This window comes from Crotalus tigris, unplaced genomic scaffold, assembly GCF_016545835.1.
Source record: "Crotalus tigris isolate CLP2741 ecotype Arizona unplaced genomic scaffold, ASM1654583v1 scf7180000018184.2832721, whole genome shotgun sequence".
NCBI lineage: Eukaryota > Metazoa > Chordata > Lepidosauria > Squamata > Viperidae > Crotalus > Crotalus tigris.
This window is the reverse complement of record NW_024096871.1, coordinates 2,679,336-2,699,944: the sequence shown is the minus strand read 5'-3', so window position 1 is coordinate 2,699,944 and position 20,609 is coordinate 2,679,336. Positions and strand designations below refer to the sequence as shown.

General features: G+C 42.6%; 1 protein-coding gene across 3 annotated transcripts in view; it reads right to left on the bottom strand.

Annotated features, from left to right (window-relative positions):
* Window positions 1-20,609, bottom strand: part of KAT2B (lysine acetyltransferase 2B) — a 78,565-nt gene that overhangs the window by 40,056 nt on the left and 17,900 nt on the right. For all 3 annotated transcript variants that reach the window (XM_039348863.1, XM_039348861.1, XM_039348862.1), the window contains exons 2-6: window positions 18,494-18,620; window positions 9,908-10,053; window positions 9,652-9,741; window positions 8,031-8,212; window positions 2,116-2,307 (exon numbers count right to left, since the gene is read on the bottom strand). In XM_039348863.1, coding sequence (XP_039204797.1) covers window positions 2,116-2,307; window positions 8,031-8,212; window positions 9,652-9,741; window positions 9,908-10,053; window positions 18,494-18,620 — 737 coding nt within the window. The remainder of the gene's footprint in view (window positions 1-2,115; window positions 2,308-8,030; window positions 8,213-9,651; window positions 9,742-9,907; window positions 10,054-18,493; window positions 18,621-20,609) is intronic.

Below are 20,609 nucleotides of genomic sequence, written 5' to 3'. Positions count from 1 at the left end.
ATGACCACCACTATCTGAAGTATCCATAAACAAAAAAGAAGCTGAATCACCAGTTAACTTCATTGGCCACTGTTCTTTCTCTGGATTAACTTCAAGGTGGTACATTCCAAGCATTCAGAACAAGAAAGCAATCATCCCAGAAACCAAAACAGCAGGGAGAAGTAGACAATTCACATCACAATCACATCACATCACAATCCTCAATAGTGATTCCTCCTGAAAATAATACTATTTCACTGACAAAATGCTTGTAGAACCAGGTAGACCTAATGACCTTGTATTAGGTACTAGGTCAAGTGACTTAGCCTGCTGCTTTCTTCCACAACAAGGGGCTAATTACTTGACAGTTCCATGCTTGCATGTTCATTTTCCAACATAAACTCATCAGAAAACAATATGCATACTTAAATCTCATCATAATACTGAGACTGCTCATGTTGCTAGGAGTTAGGAAGCATATAAATTTAATAAATTATTATTGTGATTGGTCACATAGTCAACCTGATGTTTAGACTGGAGTTGGCATTTTTGTTATTACATAAATTTTCTGTATCTCTTTGTTGTCTGGGTTTTTGCAGCCAAGATCTAGAACCTATATTGTATCTATATTTGTAATCTATATTGTATCCAGAAGTTACTTCCCTATTAATTTTAAGAGCAAGACAGCAAATCTAAATAAACTATTTTGTGCTAATTTTTTTTCTCTAAAATCTATATGAATATTTACAAATTTGTATTATTTCAAGCCTTTGGCTTATGAAAACTACCATTTTGCAAAATCTGCTCAGTGGCTTTTAAGATACTTTGTGAATGGAAGACTACATTAATGGAAATATTCATATTCTGAACATTTTCAAAATCTAAATTTTGCAATTAGGAAGTCTTCCATTTAAATGCAAAAATACAGTCCAAGCTGATTTGTATAATTGGATATAAACATTTTAGGTACATTAAGGGTTTTTGAGCTGTTTTTCATTATTTGAATCCAGATGAAATTATAATTGATAATAGTGATTGGGAAGACTAAAATTCTTCATACGCAGGTAGGCCAGTACAGGAACATACATTATTTCCGACAGAAGATAATGTTTATATATAAAATATTCTGACATAAATTTGTAGCAAGAACCACCTTATACCCTAAATGGTTTATGCTGAGCTTTTTATCCTGAATAATTTTAATCTGATAATCAACAAACATTTCTAAATCATCTGCTCTTCTATACATATTTATTCAGATGCAAGTAGCACTGAAGTGAATAACACTAACTCCTAGGTAAATGAAAACTTGCAATCCAGATCTGAACGGCATTAAATTGGGCCATGGGGGGGGAAGCTTCACATGAATGTGCTAAGTATGTTTCTTCCATCTTGCTTTTTATAATCTAGTTGTCAACCGAGCAGCCTCCCCCCCCACTTATGAGAATTTGCATTTAGAAGCTCTGAATCCACAATATTAATTTACAAATACGGAGTTCTTCTAATAGCTTCTGATAACATCAAGAGAAGTAGATTTCTAATGTTTCAGATCCCAAGTATAGGAAGCAAGAACTTTAAATTCCTTTTTGTAAAAATATATAATTATTTGTGGATCGTACTTTACGATAAAATTTACACTTCACAGTAAGCCAGCGCTTACAGAATAAACCACAGTTAGCCGAGTTCAAACAGCATGTTAGTTCAAAATCAAGCAATCACATTATGATTTAGAATTATCAGGAACAAAGACTTAAATCACTACAGAATGGTTCCAGAAGTTTTAACAAAAGACATTCTTCCCGAGTTATTCTATAGCTTATTTGTATACTTTTTAAATGGCATTTTCTCTTGATACTGCTCCCCAAGATAAATAATTATGGTGTATTTCCCTTCAGACTTTATAGTAAGGAGAGACTATTACAGTAATAGGTCATGATAACACTGAAAGTACAAAGCTACAATATCCGGATTGCAAAACTCTGGACTGCACTGACTGATAATCAAAAGCATTTTCTTTGTATCTCTCTACCATCAAGTGATAATCTGGAATTTTACAGCCTAAACCTTGTTATTCTATAAAAGACGAATATGTAGTTTTCAAATTAATCAGAAAATTGATAACTTTAAAAAAATTACTTGGGAAAATGTGTTAGGATTAGTGTTCGTTTCTCAAGAGGAAGTTTGTCCTTTTCCTGTCTTGCATGTTCAAGAAGTTGCCGTCTCATAACGGTAAAAACAGAGCGCAGCAAGGTTCTCCCAAATATTTGTGTGGTTTCATATTGAGGTAGACTGTCACAAAACTGGGGGACATTACAGTAACACAACCACCTACAAAGGAAAAAATAAAATACAAACTCAATTAACCCAAATTACTATGCAACGTATTTCAATCAAACTCACTTAATAACTGTTTACAGAATGCATTACTGAAATTTCTAAACAAGCATTTTATATCATATAATTATTCTTTAGGTTGAAAATAACTGAACTACAGAAAACATCTACATTCAGCAGAACTGTATGGCCTAGAAGATTTCTTAATATCTCCTAGATGAACCAGACTGTAACAGATTATAAACCAGATTCCCTACCAGGATCGTGAAAGGAATCTGACTGGGGACTGGTTTTTTTTGGAAAGGGGGGGGGGCATTAGGGATATTGGGAAGCTGGAAGTGTAAGCTAAAGTGCTCCAAGGACTCAGATCCCCTCCCAGGAATGTGTTAAGTATATAAGTGATGGAAAGGAGATATTCTACTCTGGCCCTCTGGGCTCTACCCTATTTTGTAGTCAGCAGGCTTTCAGATGCCTAGGTTTTTGACAGCTGCTTTTTAATGCGAGGTCAGACTGTAAAAAGGCTACCCTCATCTGTGATTTGACTGCAGTTGAGAGGGTTTACCTAGTATGCATTAGGAAGATCTGGCTGTGCTTAGAGGGCAGGTGCCCTCTTATGGCTTTGCCCAGTTAGGTTTCAGGTATTTCAGCCAAGACCTTAGATCAAGAATGGAAAAGTGATAAATGTAACCCAAGAAACTCTGATGGCTTTCAACAGTGCTTCCCCAGATTACCTATTCCTTAGACTGAGCTCTAGTGATTGTTACTGATATGTAACAATCTGGTTGCCTGGGTTCCTTGGTTTCATAATTGGGCTGGCAGTGGAGTTTCCCAGGTTTATGATCCTGGAAATTTAATTTTCTTGAGTTGGAGTCAGAGGCACCTTGGGAGTTCATGGAGTTCATGGACACCATGATATCCATGGGCCTATCCCATGTAATCCAGGACACAATATTTAAAAGGAGTGATATGCCTAATCTGGTTCTGCTGTCAGAGTCCTGACAATATGATCTGGATATGGGGAGCTCTCACTTGTTCCCTGCTGTCATGATCTGATCGCTCCTTGGTAATCGTGGAGTTCTCTGGCATGACTCTCCACTGCAGAGAGGCTGGCCCAGCCAACCAATGTACCTTTGGGTTTCGGAATCAGCTTGAGATTGTTCCTAATAGTTTGTTGCATAATTCAATTGAAGCCCTGGTTGTGCTCTGGAATAGGGGGAGACATGGATCTGATTGCACTCCTTTGGCCTCTTTCCTACTGTGAATCCTAACATTCTCTTTGGTTTACCAAAACGCTGAGGGAGATTAACAGATGAAGAGACACCTAGAATGCTTTGGATCGTAATGTTATATATATATATATATATATATATATATATATATATATATATATATATATATATATATAATAAAATATAAAAATGAACACTAGGGTAATAAAAACTAAAGAAGTTTTTAATGGGTTAAAACTATAAAAGTTTTAAAAAGCGCCAAGCTTTCGCCGTCACCTGCCGGCATCCTCAGGGCTGGCGTCCTGGACTCCGGAGTAACCCTGCATCTCAAGAATCCGTGCCTCAAGCCACCACACGTATTGCCCTCCCCTATATCCATAACGTATCGGAAGCCACAGCTAGGATCCTGGCACCACACAAAATACAGGTGGCCCATAGACCCAACCAAACACTGCGAGCGGCCATAATGCGCCCTAAGGACCCGCTCCCCAGCACCGAAAGATCAGCAGCCGTCTATAGGATTGACTGTACGGACTGCCAATGTAATTATACTGGGGAGACTGCTAAACGCATTAAGACCAGGGTCCATGAGCACGAATTAGCAGTGAGAAGGAGAGACTGTCACTCCCAAATATGGGCCCATATGGTGGATCTAGGCCATAAGTTTAACTTTAGTGACGTCAGTGTATTGGCAAATGATAACACCAAAGGGGGCCGCCTTCTTAGAGAAGCATGGCTCTCAGACAGTAAGTCTATTAATAGGCACATTGACCTATGCCCATCCTATTTAGCCTTAAGATCATGGAGTGCCAATAATCGGCGGCAACACCCCCGATGGCTTGATAACAATCTGGGTAGCACCCGCACCGCCCAACGAACCAGGTGCAATTCGAAAGAAAGGAAGCAAACGCGAGGCACCTTGACCATCCCCGCGGGACTGCCGCAATCCCAGAAGATCAGGGGAGGGACAAGAACCAAGGTCCGGACCCCCGGCTACAAAGAGGAGATGAGGGAAGATACGGCAGGTGGAAATGCGGAGGAATCACCAAACGCAATGGCCTGCCCACACACCAAAAGAAACATCGCAGCTGGTCGGGAAAGGAGGAGAAAACCTCCCCATGTAGCTGGAACGATCAGCTCCTATGAGGACAAACCACGGGAGGTGGTTGATGATGAACCCCTACATACCGTTGGAGAGGAGGAAGGAAAGTCGGAGAGCGGCAGGGGGCGAGAGATCGAGCTGTCATACCCCCTACCTGACGATCCTGAGGACTCCCATAGAACATACGCGAGCGCTTCCAACAAGGTAAAAAAGGGGAGAACTAAGGAAGAACACGGTAACCAGGAGGGACGCGCCCCGATGACTATGCACACACCCCCAGGATTGAGCACTCGGAGTAAGACACGTGCGAGACAGCTGGGCATGACAACGAACAAGAGACGACCCCTCCACCATGCGGAATACCCCCCCACGCTATACCAGACTCGTAACAATTTACGGGATTACCAGGATGATAAACATATTAAAACCGAAAGCATTGAGACCGGAAATATATGGGACTCTAAAAGTAGCAACCGGACAGAACGGGGCGGAGAAAGGAACTTGGAACGTCCACCACCACCCAAGCCTGAGGGGAGATCGGAACATGAAAGCAACCGAAATAACTGGAATTGCCATTCAGCTAATCTGAGGTTGGGAGAACTGGAGACGGACGAGGATAAAAATACAACTAAGAAGAGAAAAAAAGCGCAGGCCAACTACACACGGCTGAACCAATCAGGCCCCATAACAAGATCAAGGAGCCGAGTGCAAACCTCGGCACGCCTATAAAAAGACCTTCTCATTCTCTGGCACGCCAGCCCTGAGGATGCCGGCAGGTGACGGCGAAAGCTTGCGCTTTTTAAAACTTTTATAGTTTTAACCCATTAAAAACTTCTTTAGTTTTTATTACCCTAGTGTTCATTTTTATATTTTATTATGAATATCCCTAGGGTTCACATTTTTAACCTTTTTAATCATATATATATATATATATATATATATATGTTTTCTGAGGTTTTCGCGGGTATTTGTATGTAGGTCTTTGGTTGTTCGGGTTTTCTCCCGCGTAAAATTGGAAGTGTCTTTGCGACGTTTCAACGAAGTCCCATTCGTCATCTTCAGGCTGGTGTTTTCAGCTTCGTGCTGAACTGATTGCTCCTCAAAGCACGAAGCTGAAAACACCAGCATGAAGATGACGAATGAACCTGTGGAAGTGGACTCATGACTGTAAACTTGGCTGCCTATATATTAGATCCATGTCCACCCAGTCCGGCTAAATTTTTCTGGGAGATTATGTGTGGTTGGGTGCTGTCAATGATAAATTCTTTGAAAAGGTTATGCTCTTAAAGAGCTGGTGATGTGCCCCTTCCTCATGAAGTCATCCAAAAATTCTGGACAATTTCCATACAGTCTCCAACCTATCCTTTTTTCAGTGATGGTTACCCAGCAACCTATGGGGATCTCACAGGATACAGATTGTCTAAACTACTTTCAGTCAGGATTTAAGCTCGGTTTGGGACTGAAACAGCATTGATCAAATATTTATCCTTATTTTTCCTCGATCTTTTGGTGGCTTTCATACCACTGATCATGGTATCCCTCTGGATCAACTGCAGGGGTTTTAATGCGCAGCACTGTTTTTTTTTTTTATTTTATAGAGTTGGTCCAAGTCCGTTATTATCAAGGACGAGAGACCCAAGCCTTGTTCCTTATTTTGTGGGATGCCACAAGACTTGGTACTTTGTCTGCTTCTGGTTAACATCTACATGAAGCCACTGGTTGAAATTATCCAACGGCACAGAGTGAAGTACCATCAGTAGGCTGTTGATATCCAGATTTACAAATCCAAGTAAGTGATGCTGTGGAGGTCTTGACATGATGTCTAAAATCTTAGGGATATGGATAGCGAACAAGCTTCAGCTAAACCCAAGCAAAACTGAATGCCTTTGAATGTTGGGGCCTTTCTATCTCTTGTTTTGGATGGGGTTGTACTTGTGTACAGTTTGGATGTCCTTGTGGAGCTATGGAAGCTGTGCTCAGAAAGGTCTTTGCTTAACCATGTATTGTATGGTCACTTCTTGCATACAGTAGATTACATGTAATAGGATCTACATGGGGCTGCACTTTTAAGAGTATTCAGGAACTTCAGTAGGTGCAGAACTGCACAAGCAATTATATGTGCTCATCAATTAGCACATCTTACAACTCTACTCTATAGGCCAGTGATGGCGAACTTTTTAAAGACTGAGTACCCAAACTGCAACCCAAAACCCACATATGCATCATCGGGTGCCGGGTGGGTGTGGCCCATTGGGTGGGTGTGGCCCATTGGGTGGGCATGGCTGTGGTGGTAACGGCAGACTGGATGGGATTAAAAAGTTCAGTCAATCAATTCCAACTTTGCAAGATCTTTTTTTCCCCGCGAGAAGTTGAAATTGATTGATTGATTGAACCTTTTTTTTTTTATACAGCAGCAGAGGCCTAAAGCGAAAAGGTTTTATAAAACCCAGCTGAAGGCCTAGGACTGAGACGCTGGCACGCATGCCCACAGAGAGGGCTCTGAGTGCTGCCTCTGGCATCCGTGCCATAGGTTCGCCACCACTACTATAGGCTACGTTGGTCCCAGGAACTAGCGATCTATGAAGTTCTTCATGATATAGGATTGGATTTTTTGAGAGACTACCTCTTTCCAATTACATCTACATATTTCAGCAGGTCCAGCAGGAGGAGCAAGATGTGAGTCTCATCAATTAAAGAATGTTGTCTGGCAGTGCACAAGATGAGAGTCTTTTCTTCTCATGGCTCCTGCTCTGCTGAACATCATTCAGATCAGAGTGGTTCCAATCCTGCTGCCTTTTTGCCAAGCTCTGAGAACTTAGTTTGCTAAAGCCCACGGGGAACCAAAACCATGGTAGAGCCTATACAGGACGGTATTAGCAGTTATGGATGGATATGATCACCTCAGTTATGAATTTTGTAGTATAGTTTTATATTGTTTTTAATTTTGTACTGTTTTGTTATATTGTTTTTTAACTCTTTCTGAGCTACCCAGAGTCATGTATTGAGATGGGTGGCTATATAAATGTGAGAAATAAATAACTGCTAACTGCCACTTGATGAAGAATATGCCAGTGGACTTTCTGGCTTGGTTAAAATTTAGATCTTTAGGTGGCAGAAATGCAGTAGTATCCTATGTCCATTGTCAATTTTCTAGTTTCTATTCATCAGAAATAGATTGCATCTGAATATAAGGGTTCTGCTATTACCAATCTTGCTCACTGCAGTTTATTCATTCCAAAGCCACCATCCAAATGCACAGTCATTTTTATTCCAATGTGTTTACTCTCTGCATCACATGATATGGGAAGGAACCATTGCCGCCTGCTATCTACTATGAATTATCTCAAAACACAGTGAAAATCTAAAAAAAAAAAAGATACTGTTACCTTGTGTAGTTTATTTTATAGCCAGCAATGTCGTCATTAGGTGACCTCAGTCGCCACTGAGAAGGTGTTTCCAAGTGCCAGTAATTGATGCGATTGAGAAACATTTTAGCCAATTCTACTATGGTTTGTCTCTCTTTTGATGGTAGGTGACTAAATTTGTATTGCACAAAATTATTAACTCCCTTAAAGAAGAAACAGAAAGGTTAGATGAAAACCTGATATAAAATTCAGAAATGTTATGGACCTAAGGAGAAATAAGTTCTAGCATATACTTTCTATTGAAAATGTCACTGCATCTTTACCGACCAGCTTATATCTGTTTCATATTTTATATCTAATGTATAAATGCTGTTGTAAATACATTTTGTTCTTTTTGGTTTTTTAGGAAAGAGACTATATCACTCTTTATAATATATAGTTTGGCTGATCACAATGGCATTATCACTCTTAGTCGACAATATATGTTCAGATGTTAACTTCTACATTATAACTAACAGTGATTTTATGTAGGTATACAAACCAAAGATCAATAACCAGGTGGGCAATTTCTGTATAATAAACCATGATGTTCAGGCATGCCCTTCAGTTTAAAACAAATTTCACATCTAAAGGTGCTCTTTTTATATTTCCAATTTTACAAAACACACCCATAGTATTTAAAACTATAATTCTGGAGTTATGAGCTAAAGTTTATAAGTAAATGCAGTTTCTAATATTGCATGCAAAGTTTTAAACCCTCCCTTACCATCTTCTCACTTGAAGTGTAGAGAAGTATAAGAAGAGAAGGGGAATTGAGATACGTAATTATTATAACTCAAATGCTTCTTTGTCCCTGTAGCTCCCGCTATTGTCCATATCAGAGCATTTTAGTGACTCTTCCTTGGCTGTAATAAATACAGCTCCAGTTTCATTTATGAATCCAAACGGCATTTGTTAAAGTAACTTTGGACAAAATAATCTGACATAATTAAGCTATATATTCAGATTTGTTCATGACATTATGAATCTTTTCAAATGGGTGTTAAAACAACCAGTATTCATATACAATCTTAAACATTCCAGTACAATAAGCTTATTAAATGCTTAATATTTAATTACTGCTTATATATTAATCTCTAATAACAATAGTTACCTTCCTGACTCAGCACCTTAGTTTCTAAAAATATCAGCTACCTACCTAGGGTCTTGTAGTGATACAAATTGTATCAGCTACTGGATTCCTTTTAAACATCCTCTTTTGTATTGCTAATGGTGGATTTTCCAATTTACAAGATGCTTTTTCCTTCCAATTTCCAGGGGCACTGAACTAAAATACAAAGGCCTCTCTGCAGATATGTACAAAAGAATACATTAAGAAGAGTACTACTTAAACTAAAGGTAATCATTATAATATAGATGAGAGTGCAAGTTGAATTCTGAAATACATGCAATAGATTTACAATGCCTATTGGAATAAGAGAAGGCAAAACTATCCTAATGTGAACTTTTATGTTGACAGCTTTCTTTCTTGGTCCACATAAGAAAATCATATTTTTGTATTGCCATGGACTCTTTATCTATATTAAAGAACTGTTAGATAAAAGTAATATCATACTAAGGGATGCCTGCATGTATACTTTACCTGTTCAATACTAGGTTTCTCAAACGGGGGACTCTCCAGAGATCCTTCTACAACTGGTTTCCCCATCTGTAATATACACTTCCTCAAAAGCTGTTGAAAAGAAATTGGAAAATGATAATGAAATGTTGACAATTTCATACTTTTATTTATGTTTATAACATTACTACACGCTTGTCTGTGTGGCTTAGATGAGAGCATTTGTGGTCATAGCTGCAACTTAAAATGTATTTTCTAAACAGAAAAGCATTCAGTTTACCTTGAATAAGTAGAAATAAACCTGCTTGGTATCTGCATCTTCTTCTTTGTGAACACAGGTGAAGAGATACTCAACATCCAACACAATTCCCAATAGTCTGTTCATTTCTTCTTCTGAGACATTCTCCAAATGGGAAACATGAGCGGCTAAAACAAACAAGAAAATCTTAGGCTTTCAAGGAAAAGGTCAAGTTACTGAAAATACAAAGTACAGTCATTCTTGACTTGATGACTTCTTTTTATGTATAGGCTTCAATTCAGCGTGGGGAAATCATAGGTTTGAGGAGCCTAACAATACAGTGCCAATCTTAAACCAGCAACAGTCAAACTTGTTTATATCACCCTGGAGCAAACATTTGGTAAAGCCTGTTCAAGCTCTGAAAATTCTAATGCATTTTTTTCCACAGAACAGGCTGTTTACAACCATTATCAGAGTCATTTTTAGGTTTTCTCCTTGTTTAGTAAATGAAATAATTATTTTTAGGGGCAAACACTGTTCTGCTACTATACCGAATCAATTTTTAAAATTTTTTATAAGGGACTGATCTTTTACTATATGTTTAATATTATACATTTTATTATGCAAGCATGTTTGCCTCTAGGAGAATGTTTTAGTTAACAGTTTACAAATAGAAGGAACTACTTCATCTGCCTTAAATAATACTGGTAATTTAACATTTCTTACAGATTTCCTCCTCAGATACAATTTTATTTCAGGTACTAATCAAGGATCCATAGTCTCTAGGAAAATTTTGGAATGAAAAACTCCACTAAATTTTTCCAGGGTTTTCTAAGAATGCCCAAGTGCTGTATGTTAAGGGGTGTTGTCTTACCTGAACGTCTTTTTTCAGCATGGAGACATAGAATCCACCAATGGGTTAACTCTGTCTTCCTGCCTATTAGACCGGGTCAGCCAACTTGTCATGCCCGTCCTGGGGTAGCCACTCCCCATTCTTGACGAGGGCGAAGCAGCTGCCTACAATTCGACATAATGGCTCCCAGTTTCCTAATATGATCCTAATGATTTTAAGGGTGGGAGTGGATTCTAGGTCTCCGTGCTGAGAAAAGGCATTCAGGTAAGACAACACCCCTTCTCCAGCACTGGAGACATAGAATCCACCAATGAGACATCCAAAACCTCACTGTCCCAATGGATGGGAGACCGAAGAGGTTGAAGCCGTATTTGCAGAGATTACCTGTTGCAGGACCCTCCTTCTGAAGGATGCATCCGCAGAGGCGAAACAGTCTATCTTATAATGTCAGATAAAAGGGGAAGGCGAAGACCATGTCACCGCCCTGCAAACCTCCTTGATAGGGGCCTGTGTGGCCCATGCCGCGGAGGTCGCAGCACTGCGAGTGGAATGCGCTGTGATTTGCCCTGGTGTTGGAAGAGAAAGTGATTGATACGCTTCCGCAATGCAAAGTCTGATCCACCTGCCAATGGTTGAGGTGGACACCTTCTGTCCACTAGAGGTGTGGTGGAACGAAACGAAGAGAGCTTCCGATTTGCGTAAGGGTACCGTTCATTTGAAGTAATGTCTTAGTGCCCTCCGAATGTCCAGTGTGTGCCACTGTCGTTCCAGGGCATGAGATGGGTTGGCACAGAAATCTGGTAGGACGATTTCTTGGGCCCTATGGAACAGGGTGTTGACCTTGGCGTCAAAGGTTGGGTCCAATCAGAGAACTACCCGATCCTGATGAAAAATACAGAAATCCTCCCTGACCAACAGAGCCGCGAACTCAGAAATGCGCCTGGCCGAAGTTATGGCGACCAGGAAGGATAACTTGAGCGATAGGGCCCTTAGGGTGCAAGACTTGATAGGTTCGAATGGTGCCCTGGTAAGAGCCTTAAGGACCCGTGGTAATTCCCATGAGGGGTACCTGTGAACCACGGGCGGTTTTGCATTGGAGGCGCTCTTAAGAAAGGCGTGAATCCTGGGGTGCTATGCTAAGGGAACTGAATTGGCACAGGTGAGGAGAGTGGATAACGCCACAACGTGTCTACGAATGGTGCTCGGTGATAGGCCCCTATCCAGGCCATCAAGCAAATATTCTAGTATGTTTGGAACTGTTAGACCCGAGACATCGAGTGTTCGCTTCTCGCACCATTTGCAGAAATTTCTCCATGTGGAGTCATAGATGCGATTTGTTGCTGATTGGCGGGATGCTTGGATCATGGAGATTACTCTTGGTGGATACAATTCCCTGCTCAAAACTTGGTGTTCAAGTGCCAGGCGGCTAACTGAAGCCACGGGGTGTTATAGGTTCTGGATGTTGTAGGTCCCCCTGGCTGAGTGATACCTGTCCGGGGGGGATCCTCCATGGGGGAGACCTGGATAGATTCACCAGGTCCGTGAACCACTCGGGGCTACGAGTATGAGTTCTGTCCTCTCCTGCAATGTTTTGCGGATGGTTGCCAGGATCAGCGGAAGAGGAAGAAACACGTAAAGTAGTCCCCTTGGCCACGGGCAATGTAGGGAATCCATTTCCTCTGCCCCCAATGATGGGAACCTTGAGAAGAATCTTGGGAGTTGGGCATTCGCTGGGGATGCGAACAAGTCTATGACAGGCCGCCTGAACCTCTGTGTTATTTCCGTGCATAGGTCCGGGTGTAGAGTCCATTCGGCATGGTCCACGGTCAACTTGCTTAGGAAGTCTGCTTGTCTGTTTGCTTCCCCCGAGATGTATTTGGCTCTGATGGAGGCGAGGTTTGCCTCCGCCCAGTCCCCCAGGGCTTGAGCCTCTGTCATGAGAGACCTGGATTGGGTGCCCCCCTGCCGTTCACGTGTGCCTTTGCGGACACGTTATCTGTGAGGACTAGTATGTGTTGTCCCGCTACCCTGTTGTGTAGGTGTCGGAGGGCTAAGTGTATGGCCCTTAGCTCCAGCCAGTTGATGTTGTGTTCCAGGTCCCTCCGAGACCATTTGCCTTGCACTCACATGGACTGCAGGTGCGCCCCCAGCCAAACAGCCTGGCGTCCGTCATAAGTGTGAGCCAGTTGAGTTCCTTGAAGTGTGACTCTCTGGCTACTGCTGGTGATGACCACCATTTGAGGGACCGCAATGTCTCTGGCAACAAAAGTGTGTATAGTCCAGGCCATGGTTTTCCCAGTTGCAATGTATGGCTGTGAAAGTTGGACCATAAGAAAAGCTGAGCACCAAAGAATTGAGATCTTTGAACTATAGTGCTGGAGAAGACTCCTGCGAGTCCCTTGGACTGCAAGGCGTTCAAACCGGTCAATCCTAGAAGAGATCAACCCCGACTGCTCTTTAGAAGGCCAGATCCTGAAATTGAAACTCAAATACTTTGGCCACCTAATGAGAAGGAAGGACTCACTGGAGAAGGGCCTAATGCTGGGAAAGATTGAGGGCAATAGAAGAAGGGGACGACAGAGAATGAGATGGCTGGATGGAGTCACTGAAGCAGTAGGTGTGAACTTAAATGGACTCCAGAAGATGGTAGAGGACAGGAAGACCTGGAAGAACATTGTCCATGGGGTTGCGATGGGTCGGAGACGACTTCGCAATTAACATCAACAATGTCTCTGGAGGGACCCTTACTCGCCTGTTGGAGGAGCTGAGTTTCAGCCTCTGGAATGGAAGGAGGAACCACTGAAGGTTCCTGGAATGTAGTCTTGCCCAGGGCACTATTGCAATGCATGATACCATCTTTCCTAGCAGTTGAGAAAGCACGACCAGGGGAACTGTTTGTTCCCTGCGTACCCCGTAGGGCTAGGGATTGTATGCTGTCGCGACGCTCCAGTGACAGATATATCTGCCCTGAGTGTGTCTATGATCGTGCCTAGGTGTAGGAGGCGGGTGGATGGGTTGATCTGGTGCTTTTGAAAGTTGACCGAGAATTTGTGCTCCTGGAGAACCCTGATTGTCAACGCTAGGTTCGACTGCGTGACCTGCAGGAAGGTGACTTGATTAGGATGTCATCCAGGTAGCACTGGACGTGCACTGGTATTGTTCATAGGTGCGCAGCCAATACCGCCAGGATCCTGGTGAACACTCATGGGGCTGACGAGAGACCGAACAGCAGTGCTCTTACTGGAAGTGATGCCCCGCATAGCAGAACCTGAGGAATTGTCGATGGCAGGGGGGCAATGGGGATGTGGAGGTACGCGTCTGTGAAGACTTTGGATGACAGGAAGTCCCCTTGCCTTATGCTGCCCAAGATGGAGTGAAGGGTTTGCATTTTGAACTTTCAATGGGCGATATAACGGTTCAGATCTTTGAAGTCTAGGATCATCCTCCATCCCCCCGAGGACTTGGGGACCACGAAGAGGATGTAGTAGAATCCCTGTCCCCAGTTCCCTATTGGTACCTGCTCTATGGCTTTTATTTCTAGGAGGTGTCGAATGGCCTCTCTCATGAGTTTGCTTTTGGCGGGGTTCCTTGGCTGGGGGTAAGAGACGAAGCGTTCTGGGGGGTTGGATACGAACTCCAGGGACAAACTGAAGCGTATGGTTTGCTGGACCCAGGCATCCATGGTGGTGGCTTCCAATTGGCGGGTAAAGATCGCTAGTCTGCCATCTATGGGGAGAGTTGATCAAGAGTCATTTGAACCTTCTGTAGGGGCAGCCTCCTTCCCGAAAGGGCTGTTTGCTCTGAGTTTGGTGTCTGGCCTTGGCTCCGGACTTGTTCGGTTGGCGGTCCTGCCTGGGAGTGAAAGGGGTGAAGGGCCGGGATGGCTGAAAGGGCTGAGAGAAGCTCGAGCCCGTTTCCATCTGAAAGGACTGCCTTCGGATGTATGGCGTTGAACGCCTGTCGGCCTGTCTGCTGGAGTGGGCCAATATCTTCTGCTTGTCCTTATTTTCAGTCAAATAAGGGTTCAGCGCTCCCCAAATAGTTTTCCAACCTTATAGGGGGCCATGGCTAGGTGCCACTTGGTCTTTGGGTCAGTTTGCCAGTGTCTTGAGCCACAGCATCCTGTGTGCTAAGACATTGGACACAACTGCTCTGGATGAGAACATACTCTGATGCTGCAGCAAGCTTGCTCAGGTCCTGCTGTGTCTGCACCTCCTCCTGAGAAAGTCTGGCCTGGATTTGATGGATCCAGAGTAGGGAGGTTCTTGCAAAAAAGGATGCGCAGGCGGCGGCTTTTACCACTCATGCCACCACCTGGTGGGTCCTGCGTAATGTGAGCTCCCATCTCTTGTTGTCGGACTTCAATACCTCTGCCATGTCTCCCGACACTGCAGACGGGGAGAAGAGAAAGCCAAAGGGCTTGTCTACCTTTGTTATCTCTAGGTCCTCTGACTGTTCTGGTGTTATGCTGAATAACTTCTTGTCTGCTCCCCCAGGAGTGGGGAAAGTGCCCGGTGATGCCCATTGTTTCTTAATGGTACTCCGGAAGAGTGTGTGATATGGGACGTGGTGCTGAGCTACCACGGGTTCTAAAAACAATGGATCTGAACCAGGCGGTGGTTCTCGTTGAGGGATATGGTCCGGGCCAATGTTTGCCGTTGAGCTGGCTCTGCAGAGCAGGGGCAGGAAAAAAGCAGGGTTGAATACTCCTCTGAATGGAGGAGGGTCTGGAGGGGGGGGGTCCTCCAGACATGTCGTGTTGGTTGTCCTCCTCCATGACATGTCTTGTTGGTTGTCCTCCATGGGGGAGGATTCCCTGCTGTGGAAGGATCGAGACGGAGAGGAACCCTGATACGCAGTATCCCTGGTGGGGCTTGGATGGGGGCATGTCCATCATGGATTCGGGTCTCGGTCCATGGTTAGCCCTAGCCATCATCCGGTGGAACGTCTGCTCAATTAGAGTTTGTAGACGATCTTCATGGGGGTTGGTCACGGACTCTGCTCCCCTGAGCCCTGTCGCTGTGGGTGTGAATGTGGCCTCAGGTATGGATTGTGTGGCCCGTGGTATCGGTGAGCCCACCTCAGAGGCCTGAAGGGACCCTTCCGGGACCCATATTCCATGGGTGGAAGGTCCCAAGGGAAGGTCAAAGGATGCTTCCTCTGTTTGCTCCACTTTTGCCTTTGCTTGCTTTTGAGCCTTGGAGAATTCCCTCTCCAGAGCCTGGTGCCTTCTGCTAGCCTGTTTCTCAGCCAACTTGGAAGGTTTTCTTCCAGATATGGACTTAGCCTTTGCTTTGATCCTGCCTGCCGCCTCCTGTTTGGAGGATTTTTGTCTTTTGCGGCTGGTGGGAGGGGAGGCGATGCTCAATGGCTGAGACAACGTGGGCTCCTCCATCCTAGGTGAGCTATCTCAGTGACCCGAGAGGTCACCGACAGGGGATCAGTTGGCGAGATGGGCAAGCATGTGTAGCAGGGAATGGTCGTCCTGCTCTCCTGACCGCCTGACTGGTAAAAGGACTGCTGCTGTCCCACCCCTTTGGGGTCCAGCCCATCTATGTCCACTCGTTTGCAACGGATGGAGCTGAAATAATAGGGAGGTGCGGTCAGGGTAGTGGATGCACCAGTTTTGGGCAAACTATTGACGGAGCTGTTTATTAATTATCAGAGGTTTTTAATTAATTATTTATTTACTTCTTTATTTTGTTAATTTATTTATTTGTCTATTTTTTGTATTGTAATTGACTATTGTTTGAGAAGAACTGGATGGAATGAATCACGGGAGGGGGGAGGGAGAGCAGCGATGTAATGGGATCATTCACGCTGGCCCGAGCAGCCATACAGTCCTCAGTCCTTTGGCTGGCTGAGCTGCCTCACTTGATCCGCCAGTTAAAATGGATCCGGCAGTTAAAAGGGCGCTAACGCTGGCCTGAGCGGCCACGCAGTCCTCAGCCTTTTGTCTGTCTGAGCTTCCTCGAGTTAAAATGGCGACCGGCTGACTCTGTGTGAGACAAGGTGAAGAAGAAAGCAGAAGTGTCCACTTAGTCTGCCGGTGATTTGGCACGAAGAGGGAGAGGCTTCCCCCCTCGCAGCGGGAAATTTGAGGGGAAGAAGGCGGAGCGGATGTCCCTCCTGATGCTCCCATGTGTCCCGGCTTCAAAATGGCGTCCAGGGCACTGCCGACAAAGATCCGACCGATTAAGTGGTCTCAGAGGGAAATCGCAAGGAACGATTCCCAGGAGCAGCAGCCTCTGATCTATTACAGTGAGGCTTGAGTCAGGGGCGACGGAGGCTGAATCTCCCCACCCCTGAAGCTCAGCTGGCCCTCCCTGCGCTGAGCAGCTGGAGAGGGATTTCCCTTAGATTAAGCTGAGGGCTCAGCTATAACTACGGGTCTGGGAGGGAGAAGACCACCTCCCCAAGATTTCCACAGGTTATTTCACACAGTGCTGGTCCCAGTGCTCTAGGAATAACTGTGGAGTGAGAGGAGTAGAATCCACCAATATTTTAGTCTCTATTACCTGCCTTAGACTGGGAGCCAAGTCTATCACGTCCATCTGGGCTGAAGATCAAGTCAAGAATGGGGAGTGGCTACCCCAGGATGTGTGTGACAAGTTAGCTGACCCGGTCTAATGGGCAGGAAGGCAGAGTTAACTCACTGGTGGATTCTACGTCTCCAGTGCTGGAGAACAACTCATTCATTTTTTAAAAAAACATGTATTAATATATGTCCCTGATAACTTAAAAATATTCCTGTCTTAAAAGCTTAATAAATGGTAGTTATCATGCAACAGCTGGATGCTAATTAGGAAATTAGTTGTCATTTTAATAATACATTTTAAACTCTGAAGTCTAAACTTCATGATGTCCTATCTTCAGTAGTTTATTTGCTTTAAAGCAGAAGTTATCAGATTTTTACTTTTACAAACATCATAGTCCTTTTGTCCTTGCAAAGGTAAACCTAGGAGATAATCAAGCTGAGCCCACGGGTGGGGGTCAGATACATCATCAGTTTGAGTCACTATAATCCCGTAAGAGAACTAAGTCCACCCCACCCCTTTGAAGTCTATTTATTTTGATCTGGAGCCAATTCACCTTGATCATTAATGGTTCAAATTCTTGTGTATATATAGCATACTTTTAACCCCTTCTTAAAGGGGTTAATGAACACCCCTCCCCTAAAAATCCCAACACCAAAATGAACCCAAATGAATAATAAAAACAATACAAGTAATCCTCAACTTACAACCTTTCATTTGGTGACCGTTCGATGCCACTAAAAAAAGTGACTTTTTCACACTTACAACCTTTGCACCAGCCCCATGGTGCTGGATGCTTGGCAAGTGGCCCATATTTATGACAGTTGCAGTGTCCCAAGATCATGTGATCATCTTTACAGTCTTCTGACAAGCAAAATTAATGGGGAAGCCAGAATCAATTGATAACCATCTTACTAGCTTAACAACCGCAGTGATTCACTTAATAAGTATGGCAAGAAAAGTCGTAAAATGGGGCAAAATTCACTAAAATGCAGTTTTGCTTACAAACAGAAATTTAATGCTTATTAGTGGTTGTAAGTTGAGGACTACCTATAATAATGAAAAATTTAGAAAGATGAGTTTATTATAACAATGTATTTAAAACATTCTTCACACCTCCCCTTGACTTACATCTTTTCTTGACTTGCCCAAGAAAAGTACATCTCACAATTTGGGAAACCCTGGTATATAATATAATATTCACAAAAATATTTCTGAAAAAGAACAAAGAAACCTTACCTAGTGCATGATTACAACTACGACACGGTTCAGTAAGGCTCACAACAGACTGTTGCAAATCTACCCTGGGTGGAGTGGGAGGTGGGTTAGGGTTTTTCCAGCCATTACATTTACAAGAATCCTCTGCCTGAAATTTTTAAAAAATAGGGGTGGAAAACAAATAGAAATTATGTAAATTTGAATAATAGCAATTATTACCATATTTCTGAAATCATGATAGCAGAGTATTTTTAATTCAATAAAAACACTATTTGCTTTTGCTCTATACGCATGCATGAACAGCTGCTAAAAAGGGTTTCCGGAAAAGATGATAAAGTTTGGGGAATAAGATATGATAATGTTCTCATTTTGAAAAATCATGTTTCTTCCTCTCATTGCTTATTTTATCTCACCACCAATTAATATGTGTGAATATATACATACAAATGTATATACACTAATTTTGAAAATTGGGTAAAATTGAGATTCAATTTTACTCACAATGTTCCTGTTCACAGAAGGACATTTCTTTGAGTCTCTCTGTAGCTTCCTTTACCCCAATTCAAAGTATTGTAAATCCTTCTGACTGGTAAAGATAAGAGATGGAGTGAAAGTTCCTACTCAGAAAATGGCTACTCTAAATCTAACATTACACACACACACACACACACACACACATACACAAAAAACACATTACATAACAAAGAAATCATACAATGCCTGCAGATATTTTGGATTACCAACCCTGTAATTCTGGACCATTCACAATACTAATTGGACAGATTTAATCACAAAAGCCTGGGAAACATTTAATTGCCAAACATCGTGTGTGTGTGTGTGTGTGTGTGTGTGTGTGTTGTGTGTGTGTGTGTGTGTGAGAGAGAGAGAGAGAGAGAGAGATCCATATATATAATATATACAATATTGTAGAAACGGTCTTTTCAGAAGTAGACACTAAATTGGTTGAATGATGATGAAATAATTATGAGCAGAATAACTTTGTTTTTCAAGGTTTTAACCCAAAAGCTACAATAACTGAGTAGATGGGCTAGTTTACTTAAGCACTCATCTATAGCAGTGGTTGAGGTAAGATAGTTATCATTTTAAGAAATCAGTTACTATTCTTGACCTCCTATTTTTATTTTTTTTGTCACCCAGTTTAGAAGGACACTGCAACTGTCATAAATATGGGCCACTTGTGAAGGCAATTTTCCAGAACAGAATGCATCTGGAAGTTGTATTAATGCAGTGGTTCTCAACCTTTCTAATGCCGCGACCCCATAATACAGTTCCCCATGTTGTGGTGACCCCCAACCACTTATACATCACTGGGTGCCAGGGGCGTGGCCAAAGAAAAGGGGAAAAAAATGGCAGACAGCCTTGTTTGGCGACCCCCGTGAAATGGTCGTTCGACCCCAAATGGGGTCCCAACCCACAGGTTGAGAACCACTGTATTAATGCAATAGTGTTTTCTTTTTTCTCCTTACTTGCATCTGAATCCGGATAAATTTGCCTAATACAATATTTAACTGCCTTCTAGGTGAACAGTATGCTGGTAAAAATGTATGAATGTTAAAAAAACACAGAGAATAGGACTTTCAAAGTCTATGAATAATAAAATTGCTGTTACAAGCAAATTAGAAAACTTTATGAGGCACAGAGACACAATTTTATCCAGACATGAAAAAACCCTTTGTAGTATAATTATCCATAATCTAAAAACTATGAAGTACCTACACAAAAACATAGTATTGCACAATAATTAGCTTAAAGGATGAAAACAAACAGATGTGGCAATATTGTCACTGTCAATACTCACCTGCCAAAAAAAAAAAAAAAAATACCACCCTACTCCTACAGGCAAAGAGAATGTTAAAAAAGAAAGTAGCTGCATTTTTATGTTCCCGACTTTATTTCCAGATTCTTTTTAAACAATAAATAAGGCAGAGTAAGAACTCATATCCAGGCCTTCAAGACAAAGGGGAGCTCATAAACTTTAACGGTGGAGCAGATTCAGCTCATTAAAGATTAAAACAAGTTCTTTGAATGGTATTTGAAACCAACTGGGAGTTAATAAATACACTTATTTTAAAAGGGTTGCCACAAGGTTCACATCATCTCTCATTAATTAAGACAA